Source organism: Panthera uncia, chromosome D4 (genome assembly GCF_023721935.1).
Source record: "Panthera uncia isolate 11264 chromosome D4, Puncia_PCG_1.0, whole genome shotgun sequence".
NCBI classification, from domain to species: domain Eukaryota; kingdom Metazoa; phylum Chordata; class Mammalia; order Carnivora; family Felidae; genus Panthera; species Panthera uncia.
Genome location: NC_064807.1, coordinates 18,881,752 through 18,902,705, shown reverse-complemented (window position 1 = coordinate 18,902,705; position 20,954 = coordinate 18,881,752). Strand labels below are relative to the sequence as shown.

Genomic DNA, 20,954 nt, shown 5'->3' with positions numbered 1-20,954 from the left:
CACTTGGGTGGCTCAGTCAGTTAAGCATCCGACTTTGGTTTGGGTCATGATCCATGAGCTGGAGCCCTGTGCGAGCTGCGTTGACAGCTCAGAGCCTGGAGCCTGCTTCAGATTCGGTGTCTCCCTCTCTCTCTTGTACTCTGACTTTGTCTCTCTCAAAAATAAATAAATGTTTTAAAAAATGTTTTTTTAAAGAATAAGGAAAAAGGCACTTCTTGTTTATTTGAGACTGAGATTGACCATTGCTATTCCTGAAAAAAGCTGCAGTGGAGGGAAAAGCAGATGAGGGGAGCCCTGCTCTATGACCATTCTCTCGCATTTCTCTTACTGTCCCTGGCTTGAATACTGGAGAAACATATGGCCATTAGGCAAAGTAAATTATAGGACAGAATTTAAATATGCCACAAATCATAGGGCAACTCTTTACTGGTAATTTCTGGGGAGGTCGTCTGGACATCAATCCGTGGTGCCAGCTGTTGCCCCTATCTCTTTGAGCAGCACACATGATGCCCAAGGTGCATCACTGGATTGCTTTGGAATGATTCAAACGTGAACGAGCAGGGGCAGTTCATGTCTATATCTTCAAAGTTCCCTGAGCGTTGAATGCAAAGGGGCCGCTTCCTCCCTCCAGTAGTTAATATCTCAACTTTTTAAAAAAGCTGAATCTTAAGAATTCTTTTTTGTGTGTGTGCTTCTAGGGGAAGTGAGAGCCCATGAGATTTCTTAATGCATCTCTCCATGGTGTTTTGGTGGTAACCTCCCATATTAGCCTTTTGGAAATGATTACTGTTAAGAGTCCTTATTGGGTGGTTTTCTTGCTAATTATGATCCCTCCAACAGGTACTATATTTTTTGGTTAATATCAACATTTCCCCCCAAGAGAGAATTTTTTTAAAAATGTGAACAGTGCATAGGTTTGGCTTGCTTGCTTGCGTGTGTGTGGTGTGTATGTGTGTGTGTGTGTGTGTTTTAACTATGTTCTTTCTCTTCCTTTAAGAAAAGGGAAACATTTCTGTCAGTTCGGGTTTTGTTTTAGTTAAATCTCAGATGCTACAGCAACAGGGGACTCCTGAAAGTACCCTTCTAGCTCAAGAACGGCTCCACACGAGCTGATTCACTAACTCTTGTTTTCCATGAAACGTTCTCTCTTGAAGATCCTTTCATACTTTTATGCTTACCAGGCAGATTTGGAACATACTCACGTCCTTCTTCCTATTCCCGGTGTTGTCATTTGAAATACTGGGGTGATATTAACTCGGAAGCATGCGGCGCTCTGCAGTCGAAATAGCCACGCGTTTTGTGAGGCAGCCAGACCCTTGCTGCCCTTAATTGGGGCACTGCTTGCTGCCTCCAGCACCTTTAATTCCCCAACCTCAAAAGATAATTATTTTTAGAGGCTCCAAGTGAAGAGCCCGCATGAGCAAAAGGAAAAAAAAATATTGACATATTAACCTTGAAAGAAGACTACTACAGTTTTTAGCCAATTCGTTTGAATTAATTCTTGAATACACAGTAAATAACAGGTCAGGTTTTTTCCCCCTGCCTTGTGAGAAATGCAGTGAATGGTTTTTCAGGCTGTACGACATACAGAGAAGACCACTAATCATAAAATCTGAAAGCTGGAGGGGACTCTTGTGGTTTTCCAGGCCAGTTTCCCTCATCTTCAGCTCTCGGGGGCCAAGTGACCGTGCGTGGATGGCTGTCCCTCGTGTCCCTGGCGTGGCCAGCTTCACGGGGCCCCTGACTTCCGCTGATGCTCTTTCCACACACCCCTCCCGCCCCACCGCCTGTAGGTGATCTCCTGATGAGAATGAAATGAGGTAGAAAATGGCATTTCTGATCCATCCTGTGTGCTTTCCTCCCCCACACATTTAATTTGTTGTTCTCCTTCATGGAGGGCCACGCGAGCCATTCTGTCCTGAGGCCTTCAGAGTGCATCCCAAGTGCACCCTGTGATTTCCCACCCCACACGTTGTGGAAGTGTGCCGTTCATGGTTGTGTGTAACCTAAAAACCCGGAGTGCTTACCTTTGCCTTTTTTAGTATCTGAAATAATTGTTAAAAATCTGTGGGTGGCTATTTATTCTGAAGGGTTCCCGCTTCTTAAAATATTATTATTATGACTTGGCATTTTTATGGTATCTTCATGTGTTCCAAAGAATGTTCAGCGACGTCCCCATTTTCTGTAAAGAAATGTGTTTCTAGCGATGTTGCCACTTTATAAATATAAATAAATAGGTGTGTGTGTGTGTGTGTGTGTGTGTGTGTAAGTAGGAGGCTAAAAAGTTTCCTATCTCTTTACATAAGGAGCTTTTGTCTCATAGGAAATGAAGTTATGACCCTGGTTTTGCAGTCCGCTCTGACTCATCCACTAGTATCAGGACCTCAGTCATGACTGTGTCCTTGCCTTTGTCAGAGGCTCAGAGAATGTAGGACATAAACCCCCTCTTCTTCATGGGTATCGTCTGCATCAGTGCAGTGCACCTTGTAGGTTTACACAGAGTGATTCTGTTGGAGTGAATAAGCATTTCAAACTGAACATTGCGTTCTGTACCCAAACCTCTTCCTCTTCAGGCCTCTCTAAGACTCTAGAACCTCTATCCATCTAGGTTACCCAAGCCCAACGTCTAGGGGTTATCTCCATTCCATCTCTTCCTCTTTCTACCCACTTCCCATCCATCTCCATCCAGACTGGATCCGGAATCTTTCCTCTTCCCTCCATCAGGTCTCCTGCCATCGTCTTTGGCTTGGATTACTGAAACACCCGACTGGCTCACCCTTACGGTCCACTCTTCACTTAGCGTTAGTCAAACGATATCACGTCCCTAGTTAAAATTCTCCAAAACTGTCCAACGCGCTTAACAGAAAACTGAAACTTGTTTGCTGAAATACAGTACCCCAGGACCCCATGTGCCTTCGCCTCTGCCTCTGTAGCCAGCAGAGCAGTCTCTGTGTTGTCTCCTACCTCTTTCCCCACCACCCTCTGTGCCTCAGCCACACTGGCTCTGGTCACACCCCTAGTGTGCCGGCCACACCTGTTCCCACCTTGACCTCTAGGGCAGCTGGTTCACTGCTTGGGATGTTGTTTCTTTCTAATTTGATTGTGGCTGAATTCTGGATATTGAGATATCAGCTTAAACGTGCCTTCTTAGAAAGGCTTTCCTCAGTCTCCCAAATTAAAGTAGCTGCTAGGGGGGCGCCTGGGTGGCTCAGTCGGTTAAGCGGCCGACTTCAACTCAGGTCATGATCTCGCGGTCCGTGAGTTCGAGCCCCGAGACGGGCTCTGTGCTGATAGCTCAGAGCCTGGAGCCTGTTTCAGATTCTGTGTCTCCCTCTCTCTGACCCTCCCCCGTTCATGCACTGTCTCTCTCTGTCTCAAAAATAAATAAACGTTAAAAAAAAAAATAAAGTAGCTGCTAGGTCAGTCTGTATTTCATTATCCTTAATTCTTTAATGCAGAGTGTCCATCTCCATTTGAGATGTTACTATTCATCTACCTACCTATATGTCATCTTCCACTCATGCTTGCATGTTGCCTATATGAAAACAAGGACTCTGTCTTGTATCCTTGATGCCTAGAATAGTATCTGGCATGGAGTATACACACAATAAAAAAAAAAAAATCCATACTAAAAATGTGCATACATATGGCTTAAAAAATTTTTTTTAAAGTTTATTGTTAGAGAGAGAGGGAGAGACAGAATGTGAGCAGGGGAGGGGCAGAGAGAGGGACACACAGAGTCTGAAGCAGGCTGCAGGCTCCGAGCTGTCAGCACAGAGCCCAAGCTGTCAGAACAGAGCCCAACATGGGGCTCGAACTCACAAACCGCGAGATCATGACTTGAGCCGAAGTCAGAGGCTCAACCGACTGAGCCACCCAGGCGCCCGCCCATGGTACTAGTTTTGATTTTTAAAAAAACACTCCATTGAAATATTTCTCTTGATTACTCAGTTTTTGCCTCTCCCCATCTAGCCCTGGATCAGACTGTTTTCCAGTTTTCTCACTGGATTTTGCATTATAAATTAATCTTGGTATTTGTTGAGTACTTACTCTGTACCAGACACTGGTAGATGAACTCACTGGAAATTCACAGCACAGCTGTAACATAGGTATGGTAGAGGCCAGGTAACTTACCCAGGTCACAAAGCTATAGGGAGGTGGGAACACAATAGACAGCAAATGCAGAATGTGCCATATGGGTAGAAATAGACCCATAAAGTGGAAGCGAGATCAAGACCTTTAACATCCCGGCATATTTACCCCGCTGCTTTTGAGAGGCCTTTAAACAAATGTAATGAACAAGAATTTAAGGCTTAGGGAGGGAAAGGTTGATGGGCTACCTGGGTGGGGAAGGAGAGGAAGAGGGAACAGAAGGGACTCATCAGTGAGATGCTTTAGGAGACTCACTGTGTTCTGTATGTCTTATTGATTGCACTCGGAGTACATTAGGGGACATGAGAAGACTCATCTGTTTGGACCAAATACTCGATTATATTGAGAAGTACTTCTGTGACGATGTGGCTTTAAAGTGCAGAATGATTTGGGAGAAATGTCTTCCAGTTATAGAAGAAAAATTATGGTACACCACACATCAGAATAAAGTATAGACAGATTAGTTAAGTGGAAAACATAAAACCATAAAAGCCAAAATAAATACAAGTGTTTGGAACGTTTAAAAAGCATAAACTTGGGGCGCCTGGGTGGCTCAGCCAGTTAATTGTCCAACTTCGGCTCAGGTCATGATCTCACGGTCTGTGAGTTTGAGCCCCATGTCAGGCTCTGTGCCAACAGCTCAGAGCCTGGAGCCTGCTTCAGATTCCGTGTCTCCCTCTCTCTATGCCCCTCCCCCACTTGCACTCTAGCTCTCTCTCTCTCTCTCTCTCTCTCTCTCTCAAAATAAAAACATAAAAAATTCTTTTAAAGCATAAACTTTTATAAAAGAAATCACAGAGGAAACCAGATGAATTCATTAAGTACAGATTTTAAGTTGATACATTGATTTTTGTCATCAAATGAAAAGAAAATGACTGGTTGAGGAAAATATTTGTATAACCAAAGTTTATTTTTGTTTTAAACACCAAATTGTTATTTAAAAAAACAAACAAAAACCATAGGTTCTCAAATTAAAAGGCAAGTTCATAGAAGGGATACAAATGACAAAATGTGAAAAATGTTTTCATAAGTGAAGATTAAATTCAGGTAAAGATTTAACTTTCTCAAATTGTGGCTTTAAAAAAAGGTGGTGTTGGTAAATGAAGAGTGGGGTAAAGAAGGGTCTGATGGGTGTGCTGGTTGGTGTAACTGTAATTTTCAGGCAGCTCTTCTACCCAACTGCGTTTCAGAAATAGAGATTCGGGAGATTTTTCTTCAGGGATGTTTATCACAACATTATTTATAAAAGTGAAAAAAAAATTAGAAATATTCAATGTGTTACAACAGGGGATATGTTAAATTATCACACGTCCTTACAGTGGCCTTTCGGACGATCATTAATAGCTATTTCTGAGGAATAATTGGTATCTTGGAATAATCACCACAGTATTTTATGTGAAAAACAGTAATACAGTACTGTTTCAGTTTTAGAACAAGGACAGAAAAAGTACATTTGCCTGGAAGAGGAGACTGGAAAGAAATTAACCAAAATGTTAACATTTTGGCGATTTTGAAAATGCTTCTGTTTTTCTCAATTTTCTTTAGCATATATTTACAACTTTAATAAATTTGGATAAAAGTGTTTTATGGAAAGACAGTTTGTGAGGACGTAAGATCAAGAGCCCTGGACAGACAAGAGTTCTCTGTAGGTTCTAGTCCGTTTCCTTCTGTCTAGTTTTCAACCAGCAGAATCCTTGAACGAGTCACCTCCCCTCCTTTGTGAACTGTGTGAGATCAGGGCTTCTCAGATTTTTCCTCTGAAACGCACTCAGAGGCCAGAGAGAGTGAACACCCACACCCAGAGGAGAAAAGGTTGGGGGATATAATATCAAAGTAAACTCTTGGGGGCGCCTGGCTGGCTCTGTTAGTAGAGCACGTGATTCTTGATCTTGGGGTTGTGAATTCAAGGCCCACACTGGGTGCAGATTTTGCTTAAAACCAACAAAGTAACCTCCTGAACAAGATTTAGTGTGGAAATTCATGTAAACTTCCCATTCATCTCCAAACTATACTGTTGTTAGTTTTTAAAAATTTTTAAGAATTGAGATATAATTTGCGTACCTCGAAATCCACCATTTAAAAGTATACATTCTAGGGGTGCCTGGGTGGCTCAGTCAATTAAACATCCAAGTCTTAGTCTCCCCTCAGGTCGTGATCTCACAGTTCATGAGATGGAGCCCCGAGTCGGACTCGTTGCCAAAACCATGGAGCCTGTTTGGAATTGTCGCTCTCTGCCCCTCCCCCACTCACGGGCGTGCAACTCTCTCTCTTTTCTCAATTTATTTATATTCTCTCTCTTATTTAAATAAATAAACACATGCAAGAAGTATATACTCTAATAGTTTTTACTGTATCCAGAAGCTCGTGCAACCAACCGATGCTAGTTTTTCATACACAGGTGTTTATTTACCATGGCCACTCTGTGGTAAAATTGACTCTCCCAAGAAATCGTACCTGGTGAATAACCTTAGCAGCACTGGAGGTCCTTTTCCAGGAGGATTTCACCACTCTGAGGAAGCCAGAACTAGATGAGATTCCAAATGTGTTCAACACGTTGCATTTTCAGTGTATTTTGCCCGTCTTTCCTTTAAAACCAACTTACCTGGATGAGTTGTTATTAATAGTCTTGGTTACCACTGATTTACCCATCTGTTCACTTACCATTCATAGTGGGCGATACTAAATTCAGTTCATTTTCTGTACTATGTATTTTTTAAACTGTCTAGTAGTACCTTCTGCCAGACTTTGCTGGGGACAAAGTGAAGTCATTTCCAACCCTTGGCCTCAAAGACAGTCTTTTAAGGAGAGGAAGTTATGGTGACTTTGGTATTAGAGCTGCTTGGTGACCAGTGCAGGTTCCCAATTTAAGTGGAGGAAGATGTGCAGATGGCAGAATACGTGGGTCTTAAAGTGGATAGACCGAGGTGTGGACAACACATGGATTGAGTTTTGACTAGGTGTATTTAAATCACTTTTATCTCAGTGCTATTAATTCCTTGCACGTGTGGCTTGATGCTGTGCTTATGGGTAGCGAATTCCTCCCTGAAATTTCTGGTTCTACTTTATCCAAGATTATGTGGAAGTAGTCCAAGTTCAGCTGGGGGGGGGGGGGGCTGAGATTCTATATTTTAAACTCTTGGCCTAAACCAGCAGTCCTTATTAAGTACAGTTACTTGAGTTATAATTGAGCTCCATGAGACTTGGGTTTGTTCTTAGCCTTTCTCTATCTGGGTGCTGGCCAATCAAGAGGGCAGGGCAGGGGCATTTGGCTCCAGCCTTCACATTAATTAAAGGCTTCAGATGTAGATTTCTGATGGTTTGACAATGTCTCCAAATACAGTCATGAAAGGCACTGGCAGGACAAAACGAATATATTTATTGTACAACTTCAAATACCATAGTTTTTATAACTCAGTGTTGGCATTTCTTCTTTTTCCTGGAGGCCTAAAAAAAGGGGCAGTGATGGGTCTCTTACAGCCTGTAAGAGGCCCGGAGGTGTGTTTTCTGCCTTTCTTTCCGGATGAAGGGAATGAAGCATCAGGAGCCTTCAAGTTCCTGATAGTGTAGTGTTGTATGATTGTTTTCCAGGGCCATTGTCCAGCAGTCAGGGATACCACCGTCTTTCAGAGCAGTGACAGTAGTAACTGACGTTTTTAGGGCATGAGCAAGTCTTGTGCAGACGTGAATTGTGCTTTGCAGCTCTTTTGATGAAAGTATAATCCGAGAAGCCAACTTAAGTGTGAGAGAAGGAACCAGTGAATCCGTGATTGCTTTCCAACAGTAAATGATAATCCATTGCCATTAAGAAGTTAATGTATTACTGGATTTAAAACTGCCATCTCGGGAGGATAGGGGGTGTGGGATAAGAAAAACTGTCCTGCCTTTAGAGATTAATTGGACAGAACTGTTTACAGATTTCATTGTGCAAATGGGCAGGATAATCAGTTTCGTCATATAGATGCTTAGCCTGAGCGGGACACAGAGAGTAAATGTGGATTTGTGGCAGAAGCTGTGTGTGGAAATCCTCTTGTGTTTCAGAGATCTTGTCAAGTCCTAAAATGGAAGCATCAGATTGTGTCTGTGTGTGTGACTGCGTATATGTCTGGTGTGCTGTATTCTAACAGCTTACAAAGTGATGCCCTCCACAATGGGATATTAAATTCGTATTTGATTTTGTTCTGACGGAAAGAGTAGGGAAGAAAAAAACCCTAAGTATCCCTCAAAGCCAATTATGCATGCTGGCTGATGTGTGCTTCTTTGTCTTTTTAATTAGGTTTTATTTTTAAGGAATCTCTACATCCAATGTGGGGCTCAGACTCACACCCCAAGATTAAGAGTCACACGTTCTACCTACCGAGCCAGCCGGCTGTCGCTATGTATGCCCTTTTTAATAGCATGATTCTCATGTAGTCTCATTTTTGGGTGTGTTGATGAGCTAGAATAAGAAAAGTTAAGAGTACCCACCCAAAGGTGAAACAGCTTTTCCAGGGAAAATTTTTAGCTGTATTTATGGAGACCATTCCAAGAAAAAAAACAGTTTTGTGGGATGAGCACCGTTGTATGTATTGACGTGCTTGTCATGGTTACTCCATGACTTGATTGAAGTTATAGTTAAATCAGCAAAAATGAGAGCCTTTCCCACCTGCACTTTCATGTAAGGGCTCATTGCTAGATTTTATCAATGGCTTTGGAAACAATAGATTTGTATTTCTTGAGATAGGTCAAGAGTTACTTATGCCCTGTGCTATGCAAAGAGATTAGCCATCGCTGGATTCACAAGAATCTACTTGCTTTCATTCTTTCAAAAGTCTAATTTCTTTCATTCAGACATAAAGAATTACAAAGTCTCTCATCGAACTTTTCATGTGGCTTTAGGAAACAACACCATTTTATATAATTAAGGAATAGCTGTTTTTTTAATTGTACCAAATATTGTTTTTTGATATTAATCATGAGTAGATTGTCAAAATGTCCATTTCAAATCCTGAGAATGTTGTTTAAGTCTATAAAAATAGGAGAACAACATGATATTTGGCTTGCACATTTGTTAAGAATAGTATTTCATTTGTCTCCACGATAGAACTCTTGGAACAAAGTAGCTAAATTGCTTGGTTGAGGTGTCAGTCCATTTACCTTTTTTGGGCTAAATCCATTGTTAGAAAAGAACGATGTGTCAGTTGACTACTTTTATCTTCAACCTACAGCGTTTGAAAATCACTCAGACTTCCTCTTACGTGAAGCTTTGCCTTCGCCTTGAATTTGCTGCATTTATATAGTAACATCAAAGGATGAGCATTAAGTTCATGAGTGGCCAGTCAATTGGAAGATGGCACCAGATTCGATATGGATCCCTGCTAATTGAAGTAGTATTCAGAAACTCAAAATTAGATTAGATGGATAAAAGTTGGGTGAAGTCAAAGCCATCAGAAGATATTTTTATACAGTGGGCAGTGGAAGCTAATTATCCTGGATTTAGGGCAGGCGTGACTATTAAAACAGTGACAAACCCAGGGGTGCCTGGGTGGCTCAGTCGGTTAAGCGTCCGACTTCAGCTCAGGTCACGATCTCACGGTCCGTGAGTTCCAGCCCCGCGTCAGGCTCTGGGCTGATGGCTCAGAGCCTGGAGCCTGCTTCCAATTCTGTGTCTCCCTCTCTCTCTGCCCCTCCCCCGTTCATGCTCTGTCTCTCTCTCTCAAAAATAAATAAACGTTACAAAATTAAAAAAAAAAAATAGTGACAAACCCAAACTGGGCAGCTAAGGGCTGGGTCGAACCTGCACGTTGCCCATTAGTAGCCGGGTCGTCTCTGCCCACTGCCTCGCCTCTCCAAGGCCTTTTCTTTTCTGTGAAATGAGGAGAAGGATGTCTGTCTCACAGATTTTTGAGAAGATGAAATGACAGTGTATTTCAAAGTGCTTGGCAAAGTATTAAGGGTTGAACACAAATTTCTTTTGATTTCCTTTATGAGAGAGGGTATTCAGGAGGTAGAGGCCATGATTTCCCCTCTCTATTGGAGGCTGGTCTTGGAGTGTGTTTGTTTTGCACGTGTACACACTGTGGGGGTGGGTGGCCAGTACTGTGTTTATTAGGACTTTGGGGTAGAATTGGGCTGTAGCATTTCTTCATCATGGTTGGCCTCTGGGAGAATGCTGTCAGAGTGAAATAGTGGCTAGTAAGTTTTTATGGACTAGAGACTGCCTTATGAGTAAAATTTATAGAGAAACGACCATCTTTCATCTTACCAAGCTTCCCCTGCTTCCCTGTGGCATTTGTACCAGTCAGGGTCCCAGTAGGAAACCTGTGGCGCACTCCAGCTGGGTGGCTGAGGGGAGTTCTATAAAGGGACCAGGTCATAGGGGCAAGTAGCAGTCCGGCAAGGGGAGAGAGCAGTCACAAGAACCAAGAGAGGGTAGCTGTATGGGAGCAGACACCCAGCGGGACCTGTGGCCTTTTGAAGGAGACACAACGTGCCTCTGGTGCCCTTGTAGGGAGTGAGCTGTAGGAAATTCCCCTTCCTCATTTTCCTACTCTCTGGTCTCCTCGTGTCTTCCGTGAACTAAACCCAAGAAAAAGACAGAGGGTAAGGGAACTGTTGACGTGAAATCCTTTTGGGGCAGCCTCCTGGGGCGTGGAGCAAGACACGCAAATGGCGAGAGAGGATCCCTGGACATATCTGGGGCATTAGGAATCTTAATATCTTAATGTGGAGTTGGTTTTTGGATGCTTTTTTCTTTCCTGTTTACGTGCCCCCCATTCATTCACTGGTCCCGCGCTCTGCCTCTGTTTGATCTCATTAGTGTGATCTCATTAGTTTGATCTCATTGAGTTCATTAGTGTGATGCCCAGGTGACTAGATCCAAAGAGGTGCCAAGCATGGACTGCTCCTGCCCAGCAAGACTTTGTGGAAACACAAGCCAGTGCAGTTTATCGTCTGCTGCTTTCGTATTTTTATATCTTTTTACATTTATTTTTATATTTTGTATTTTCTACTCACCAAATGAATATATAAAAGCTGCACAGAAAGCCAGGAGGAAGGGGACCTGTTGCCTGATTCTCTTTCCTTCTCGTGTCATTAACCTCACAAATTAAGATTTCTTCTTGTTTTTGTTGTGGAAAAAACTAGCGGGGATTCTGATTTGATGATTATGCCTATGGTTGGGCCCTCACAGCAAGCCATTGTCCCGTGGATAAGGATAATAAACAGAGGCAAGCTGGATTTTTTTCTCGTGTACTTTGAATTGCTTGGGAGAGTAAAGATATCAGGTTTTTGTTTTTTTTTTTTTAAATAAGTTGTTAATCGGTAATGAGAAACAATTCTGTAGTTCTTTTTCTACCAAGAGGTGCTACTTTTTAGATGCTTTGGGGTTTTTTCCCCCAGTATTCAAGGTTGGAATTGTAAAATAGCCCTTTTAAACTCTTCCGGTGAAGCTCCTTAAAATGGGTTGAGGCATTCACATTGTAGTGTTAACTTTGTAGTTGGAGGAGTCCAGAGTGCTGATTAAGAGTCATCTGAAAATGATAAAGGAGTTGTTGACCCAGAACCTCGGGGCTAGAGATCATCTTCCGTCGTAACCGTGCGAGGCTTCTGCATTTACGCGGACATCTGCAGTCATTTAAGAGTGCTTCTATGAAAACCGTAATACTCATTTGAATTTTTCTTGATTGTTTATAAAGATAATAATGAAATCCAACCACCAGAAAAACAAAATGAAATTGGGACAGCTGCTGTATTCCTAGTTTTAGTTTTCCTTTTCTCTTTTCTTGTTTTTGTAAGCACCTTGTAGGTAGGAAGTGGCAATGAGGATGCCCCTGTCATCCTGTGTTTTAATATTATATTCTTCCAAATGTAATGTGCAAATAGGTACTTTCAGTGTTTTTCTACACTGTTAGGGGAAGACAGAGACGTTTGTTTTTTGGAAATCTCAAGGAAGCCGGAAAGTGAGTGAGAAATATTCAGAAATGAAGTGACATAGGAAAGAAGCCACCTACATTTGGAGAAAGGAAGTTTTTAGAGTCGTAGTGTTGGATAAGTTGTGGAAGAAATAGAGTGTTATTCAGTGACATGATCTCATCTTTCTGTCTTCTTCCTTCCATGGTCATTGGTAGCTTTGAAAGGATTGCCCTCAGGCTTACACTAACAGAAAATAGATGTTGAAAAAGAGAAAAATAAGAGCACAGAAGAGAAAAATCCAGTAACAGTAAATTTCTATATCATGTTATTTATCAGTCAAGAATGAGCAGACAGAAGGAGTGTCACTGTGACTTCTCGGAATTAGGTGATTCCTTGGGATAACTGCCACTGATACAGTTGATGCTTTTATATATATATATATAGATATATCTATATATATATCTATATATATATATCACATATGTGGTATATATGTGATATATACATATCATATATATATGGTATATGGTATATATGTGATATATACATATCATATATATATGGTATATGGTATATATGTGATATATATATCGTATATATGTGATATATATCAAAAATATATGATACATATACACACACACATATATACAGCACATATATATATATATATATATACACACACACTTCATTTTAAAATGAAAGAAAATGTGTAGAACTTTCTAGGCGTTTTTCCTTCCTACGAACGGCATTTATGTAAGCGCATTGTCATTTCCAGATCCAGATCCTGCCTAGCAGCCCAGCCTCCTGGCAGTCTTGCAGATATTCTCCAGGGAAGAGAGCTTTATCAAGTGTTTATTCTCTTCAAAAGATGCTGATTTTGTTGTGTTTGCCATAAGATATGTGGTTACAAATACACTATCAAAATTCCACGCTGGGTGGCTTACAAAAAGGTGACAGGGTTTTTTGTTTGTTGGTTCGTTTTGTTTTGTTTAAGCTCATCTGCCCCTGAAATGGACCCTCATCCGCCCCTGAAATGGACCCTCATCCCTGCAGTTTTGCTGAGTGTTCTCTACAGGTGGCCTTTCTACCCCTAGTGATGTGCCCTCCCGGGATGCCCCTCCAGCAGGCTGTTTGGGGATGCCACGTCCAAGCCGCCCTGTCTGGTTTCGTTGTCTGGGAAACTGAGAAGGTGTCATGGTCTGACGACGTCTTTTGCTGTTGTCCATCTTTCAGGGACAGGAGAGAGCGGCAAGAGTACGTTTATCAAGCAGATGAGAATCATCCATGGGTCAGGCTACTCTGATGAAGACAAAAGGGGCTTCACCAAGCTGGTGTATCAGAACATCTTCACGGCCATGCAGGCTATGATCAGAGCCATGGACACGCTCAAGATCCCCTACAAGTACGAGCACAATAAGGTAGGCGTGGATCCGCACGGGATCGCTGGCGTAGCCGTCCACGGTGCGCAGGCACCCTTCACAGGTCTGGGATGTGCAGTGGGTGGGTTTTGAAGTGCCTGTTTTTCATCTCATCTTAAATGGGACTTTTAATGGTTCAATACGTTCCTTATAGTTTTTTTTTTTCCCCTTAAATCTTTAAAGTCACATCTATGCACAATTAGAGTTGTGTTCTTAGCGATACCGATGAAAGACATTATTTGGATGTTCAATGGTAAACAGATGGAGGTATAAAACTTAGGGGACGCCACACTACATTAAGAAGACAGTTTGTGAGTTCAAGACAAATTGACCAAGGTGAGTGAATTCAGAGAAGAGGCAGCAGCCTTGTTTCAACCTCCCACTCTTTGTGCTTCCTTGGCAAAAAAAAAAAAAAAAAAAAAAGAACAAAAACAGCTTAAGAGCATTCTGTCCAGTTTAATTTTGGATTTCGTGACTTCCTTTCAGTAGTGCCACAGGCTTAATTTTATTTCAAAATAGGCCCATCTGTCACTTCCAATAACCTTTCAAACACGTTTCCCTGCAATTGTGTTCAAGTAATGCAAACTTCTAACGTCACTGGAGAAGGGGTTAGGAAAAAAAAAAACCAACAAATTTTTTCAGGGCTTGGAGGTGTTGATTTTATCGTAAGCTGGTAAAGCCTCGCCTTGTGTTGACAGAGCACTAAATTTGTACCTACACTTGCTTTAGGGCTTCATCAGAACTTCCACTCTCCCTCAGTACTCTGGAGAATCTACTCTTAGAAATGGTTCCATACACCCGGATCAATATGTAACAGCAAGAAGCTGGCATGCCTGCTGTGACTCATACACTAGGATTTAACTCAAAGTGAATCATAGGTAAAATAAAGCAGTGCTGTGTACCTTCACTTCTGTTACCATTGAGAAGCTCCTAACTATACACATCATCTTAAAATCAGGCATTTATTTTTCTTGGATGTTTCCTTGAAATCAACTGGCTGTTTCTGATGTAACTGATGCTCTCGCCCTTAGTTTGCCGAGGGCAACAAGAGAGCGTGTCCACAAATAGCAGAGAGGCCCTCCACAAAGAACCCTCGAGAGTGAAAAAGATCTGGGCAGCTTTATGAGCCTGGGAGCGTGTTTGCTTGAACCACATGAGGCTGCCTGGATACCTAACCAGTCTACATGTAGAAGGATCAAGGCTGTTTTTCCCCACTAAGAAATCTCAGTGTAGTGAATTTCTGAAAGAATGGCACACTGGTTTTGTTGCAGTGGGAGGAAATTCTGTTGAAGGAACTGCCTTTAATACCAGTGACTGTCCCAATCCACAATTAGTTGATAATATCATGATCTGATGAATTCTGGCTGAGTTACCACACGTGTGCTATGATGTACGGTTGACCCTCGAACAATGTGGGCATTAGGGGTGCTGATCCCCCATGTGGTCAAAAATCCACGTATAGCTTTTGGTTCCTCCAAAACTTACTAGCTTACTGTTGACTAGAAGCCTTACTGATAACATAAACAGTTGATTAACACATACTTTGTGTGTTATACGTTTTATACACTGTATTGTTACAAAACAAGCTAGAGAAAAGAAAATGTTATTCAGAAAATCACAAGGAAGAGAAAATACATTTATAGTATTGTACTATATCAGAAAAATCCATGTATAAATGCACCTGCAGGGTTCAAACCTGTGTGTTTTTTTTGTTTTTTTAATTTTTTATTATTTATTTATTTATTTATTTATTTGAGAGAGAAAGAGTGCAAGTCGGGGAGGGGCAGCGAGGGGGGGAGACAGAATCTGAAGCAGCCTCCAGGCTCTGAGTTGTCAGCACAGAGCTCTACGTGGGGCTTGAACTCACGGACTGTGAAATCATGACCTGGGCTGAAGTCGGATGCCCAGCCGGCTGAGCCACCCAGGTGCCCCCAAACCTGTGTTTTTTAAGGGTCAGATGTGTCTATGTGGATAACTGGCAATATGTGTTATATATATAACGTATTGCCAGTTTACACTGTATAATGTAACGCAGTCTCTCTTACTGATGCAGAAAAATCACATTTCTTGGATATTCCAGAAGAATGTTTCAGGATCTTGCTTTGATGGTAGCTTTTCATTTGAAGATCATTTATTGTACCATCATGTAGAGGTATAGAAGACAGAGTGGGATGTATGCTTTATTCGTATAACACAATAAAGAATATTTAAGAGCATGTGAAGTCTTTGTATCAGTTCTAGTTAAGTAGAATTTACTGTGATGAACACCATTCGGTGGAAAAGCAATATCATAAAAAGTTAAAATGTTACGATTTTTCTCAGATATCATAATTACCCTATGGAATCTTCCGCCCTCTCTTGGTTATTTCACATACTGCCTGATACAATGACATGAGTGTGTGCTGACCTCTGAATTTCTCAGTATGTTGAATCCCCTTTAATTTGTAATATAAATTACTTACCCACTCGTTCCATTTTCTCTACAACATACACATATTCTGAAGCATCACTCCTTACTTCCAAGCTCTGCCCACTCCTTGCCTTTGTCAATGCTTACTAAGGACCTAAAGTCTTCTTTCTGTTGCATCCAGCTGCTACCTCCTCCTAGAGTCCTTCTCTGCACACCTCCCCCCTTCCATTGGGTAAGTAATCCCACCCTCCTTTAGCAGAAGCCGTAGAGGAGTGTTTATAATTGTCTAGTTTGTATTCTTATGATGACTTGGGTGTTGATCTTATTTTCCCCACTAGACTCCAAGCTCCTTGAAGGTAGAGGATGTATCCGTTGCACCTCAGCATTCTTCACTGACCCTGGTGTTGCACCTTGTGTGTAGTAAAGGCTCAAAACAACCCTGTTTTATGAACAGGCAAATCATTATAACATTAGACCACTGAAAGCTTCCTCTTCTGCCCCCGAGTTGTAAAAATCGTTATTCAGATCAGCACATAGCTGTTGAAATGGTTTTATGTGCGAAAGCGAATAAAAACTGTGCTTTCAGGGACGCAGAGAAGTTTCATTAGGGCTGGGCAGAAATTTACAATTCAGAAAGAGTCAAGGGGGTAGCTGAAGGAGAGGCACTTTGGGGTGGAGGGGTGGCAGGGATAAATGTTGAGAAAAAGGAATGTGACTGTGTTGGCCAATTTAACTTGAACAGAATTTTTAGGAGAACTGGAAAGTAAAATCAAACTGGTTTAGAATGTGTTTCTGAAAGGTTTTGAATCTAGGCTTAGAAGTTTGAATTTTATTTTCTTGTGTTTATGACACCCATTTAATAATAATATGTTTTGCTTAGAATTTTCTACAGAGGTTTCTGGTTACAATATGCTCTCTGTTTAATAGTTGAGAGATTTGGTGTGCAGGTTATTAGCAATTACTTGGAAGAAATGCGCTGTGACTTATATTATTTTGTGACACCAAAGACTTAAAAAACATAGTTTTTATAAAGGCTTCTTTGCATCTATGTCCACGTTGGCCACAGTGTTTGGTAGTAGCATAAAGAGAAACAAAAACTTGCTAACTGTGTACTTGCCTGACTCTGTACTTGCCTCTGAGTTCATGTATTTTATAAAGCAAAACGTAGCTTGCAAATAGTATGGCGTGTTCTTAACTGGGAAATTGTCACAGTTTTGTTTGCTGTGAAATTGGTTCCAGCAATGAGAATACCACAGCAGAATACTGGAATTTCTCTGGCTCCTGCGTAAGTGTTACTACACTGAATTGAGAGTCCCTCCAGTTAGCTGGGGGGCTGGTGCAGTGGTCATGGGGAGTCCAGGCCATGGTCTCTGCCCTAGATGGTGGTGTAGCAACCCATGCCTTTTTGTAGAACTTACAGTCTAGGGATTGGCTAGCTCTGGAGTAGCTTGTAATAAATTGCACACTTTTACCAAAAATAAAGATCAGTTCTTCTCTGAGTATCTGCTATCCCATTCTTGAATTTTCTCTGCCAAGTGAGTAACGTTTACAGGTGAGCCGCTTGGGCTCTGCCCAAGTGAGAGAACAGGTCCGAAGACGACTTCTCACTATACTGTGAGCTAGGGTTTGTTTACTCCTAAATATTACTTTGCCATATCCCTAAACACAACTGTGGATAGCTGATGTTAAAAGGGATTAAATATTTGTTGCTCAGTCAAATCAAAAGATACATTTAAGCCTCCACTAGGTGCAAGGCATTCTATGAGGTTCCTCTGTCATTTTTAAATTGATATTTATTTTATTTTTTATTTTAGAGAGAGAGAGAGAACCAGCATGTCCATGAGCAGGGGCAGGACAGAGGGAAAGATAGAGGCAGGGCAGAGAGAAAGATAGAGAGAGGGAGAGAGAGAAAAAATCTTAAGCAGGCTCCATGCTCAGCCTGGAGCCTGACACAGGGCTCGATCCCATGACCCTGGGATCATGACCTGAGCGGAAACCAAGAGTCTGATGCTCAACCAGTTGAACCACCCAGGTGCGCCATCGTCCATCATTTTTTACTGTCCAAAAGGGAGAATGTCCATCAGTATCACCTTACAGTTTCCTCTCTTAAACAGACGTATTCTTCTGATTATTCGTTGTTTGGGTGTTGAAATCAGCTCTTTGTAAAAAAGGAGAGATTAAGAAAAAAAAAGTTTCTGTGCTCACATGGCTAAGAACTCCCTTGAATTACAGTGTGGGAAATAGGTCAGGTATTGACCCATGATTTTTATGTATTTATTATCTTTATCTGGCAGTTCCTGCATCGCCCTGTTGATATTTTATATGCACGTGCTTTATTTCCTCGGATTGCAAATGATGTCACAGTAAACACACCTCTTGTTTTGTAATTCGTTGTCTCTGCATCATGTGCCGAATGTTGTGAGAGCTTTTTTTTTTCATGGAGTAAATGACCCCAGATTAGCAGATCCTGGTATCCTTGTTTCTGGATAGTTTCTGAGAATTTTGAAATCAAGCTATTCTTAGGGCAATTTCAGAGGACTCATAGACTTTGCTCTTTTGTCTGGTCCCCGGAGGAGAATAGAATGTAATGCAATGCTTCTTCATGCGATGAATTCAAGACTGTTGAGTCAAAGTCAGACACTGTCACCTTTTCTTTTAGTTTCTGCTTTTAGACTTGGAAGTCCCAGATGACTGGGCCTCACTTGGCACCAAATTGACTAGCCAGGAGTTTGCAGGCCTGACACCCGTTTCCCTTTTTCCTGGCCAATGAGTGCCACTGAGAACACATGTTACTACAGCATCTCTGTCCTCCCTCTAAGAAAGGACTTTTCACCAGGAGAGTGCCTCATTAAACACTTGCACAGCTTTCTGAATTTTCTGCACTTCCTGAGAAATCTAAGATCCCAGAAGCCATGTTTCAGAAGAAAAACGTAGCCAGAATTCTGGAGGACTTGCTAACTTACTGCTCCTTTTGATCAGTTGAACAATAATTCCCAGACTCCCTTTTTCAACATGAAGGAATTTTCTTAGTTTACCAAATGCTCAGAGACTGATTTCATTCCGTATTTGTCACCAGAATAAGCACATAATTAAAGCAGAACTTACTAAGTATTTTCATGTTTCTCTAAAGAGTTGTATCAGTCAGTGTTCTGTGCTTATAAGCAACAGAAAACCCTGGCTAAGTTAAGAAGGGCTTAACAAGAACAGGAGGTGACCCTGAGAAGCGTGGAAAAGTGGAGAAGCATGGAGAAGCGTGGAGAAGTGGCTAGTTCCTGGAAACCAGGGCAGGTCTAGGGAACTCCTCTGTGACACAGATGAACTCTGACCATTTTCATTCTTCTTTTACTCCACTCGAGGATCGGATATCTGGGGAAACTTGCCTGAGAGGTCTGGCCTGGATTCTGTGCTAGCTTTTTGGACAAGGCTGGGCAATTTGATTGACAGTTCCTGAGGGAAGTCAGGGTATAGTTACTAAGAGAAGAGAATGATGTTGGCACAAATCACAATTACCCACTGCAACATCACCCTGCCAGTTTAGAAAATAAAATGGCACGTGGATTCTCTGTGCAAGAAAACCCTCCGGTTTGGCTCGGCATTTGCTAAGCCTGTTTTAAAGGACAGCTTCTTACTCTGGGCTTGTTCAGAATGGGGGCATGGAGAGGTTGAGGGGTTCGTGACTTAGTAACAGTTATATATGATGCAAGTAGCTGGGTTTGAACCCAAGCCCTGAATAGCTGAGTAACCTTGGGATTGTCACATTTTTTCCCTAAGCCTAAATTTCTTTACTCTCTAAGCCTGAATGTCCCCGTCTGTAAAGTGCAGCAGCTAATAATAGGATTGTTGCAAGGGTTAGATAGATAATGTATATGAAAATATAGATGATAAATCAAAAGAGTTTGCAAGTTGTTAGAAGATGAATTAGCATGAGGGGTGGGGACGAACACTGTTAATCTTCTGTATTAAGAATCAAACAAGCAAGGATCGCCTGGGTGGCTCAGTCGGTTGAGCGTCTGACTTCGGCTCAGGTCATGATCTCATGATTCATGAGTTCGAACTCCACATTGGCTGTCTGCTGTCAGCATGGAGCCCGCTTCGGACACTCTGTCCTCTTCTCCCTCTCTGTCTTTCCCCTGCTCACTCTCTTTCTCTCAAAAATAAGCATTAAAAAAAGGAGAAGAAGAATAAAACAAGCAGAAAATAACTTAAACAGCATGGCCGGATTTAGGATGTATTTGAAGGGAACTTTCCTTAGAGTGACAGTCATTGAAATGGGACAGCAAGGAAGGTAGAGAAATCCCCTTATCTGGATGTGTTCAAAAACAGAATGTATTTACAACCTGTGAAATTCTTTAAGGCAGTTTTGCTGAAATAAGACCGGATAGACTGGACACCCTCTGAGATCCTTTCCAAGTTGGTTTTTCCTTGTGTTGATTCTCTGATTCCAAAACTCTGAGAAAGAAATGATGCTGTTGTTAACTTGTTATAATTTATTTATTTATTTATTTATTTATTTATTTTTAAATTTATTTTTGAGACAGAGAGAGACAGAGCATGAACGGGGGAGGGGCAGAGAGAGAGGGAGACACAGAATCGGAAGCAGGCTCCAGGCTCTGAGCCATCAGCCCAGAGCCCGACGCGGGGCTCGAACTCAGGGACCGCGAGATCGTGACCTGAGCTGAAGTCGGACGCTCAACCGACTGAGCCACCCAGGCGCCCCAACTTGTTAGAATTTAAATCTCCCACCTTTCTTGAACTTTGTGCATTCCAGAGCACTTACAAAAACAAACAAATAAATAAAATAAATGAAGCCAATAAACAAGAGATTCAGAGTGACAGTGATCTCTAGCCAATGGGGGTTTTGCTTCCTTTACATCTAAATCTCATAAGTAATTACAACATTTACATCTAGGTAGGTTTTTTTTTTTTCTTTTTAAATGGTGTTCAAAGGTGAAAATCAGATGCAAGTATTGGGGATATTGTCAGTGGTAGTATTTCTTCCTCCCTCCCTCCCTCCCTCCCTCCCTCCCTCCCTCTCTCTCTTTCTTTCTTTCTTTCTTTCTTTCTTTCTTTCTTTCTTTCTTTCT

General features: G+C 41.7%; 1 protein-coding gene across 5 annotated transcripts in view; it reads left to right on the top strand.

The window, feature by feature from the left end:
• GNAQ (G protein subunit alpha q) overlaps positions 1-20,954 on the top strand; it is a 354,951-nt gene that overhangs the window by 130,429 nt on the left and 203,568 nt on the right. For 4 of the 5 annotated variants that reach the window (XM_049633988.1, XM_049633973.1, XM_049633997.1 and 1 more), the window contains one exon: positions 13,276-13,460. In XM_049633988.1, coding sequence (XP_049489945.1) covers positions 13,314-13,460 — 147 coding nt within the window. In that variant the 5' untranslated portion in view covers positions 13,276-13,313. Of the gene's footprint in view, positions 1-12,641; positions 12,993-13,275; positions 13,461-20,954 lie in introns of those variants that run through there. The other variant, XM_049633982.1, reaches the window with a different exon arrangement.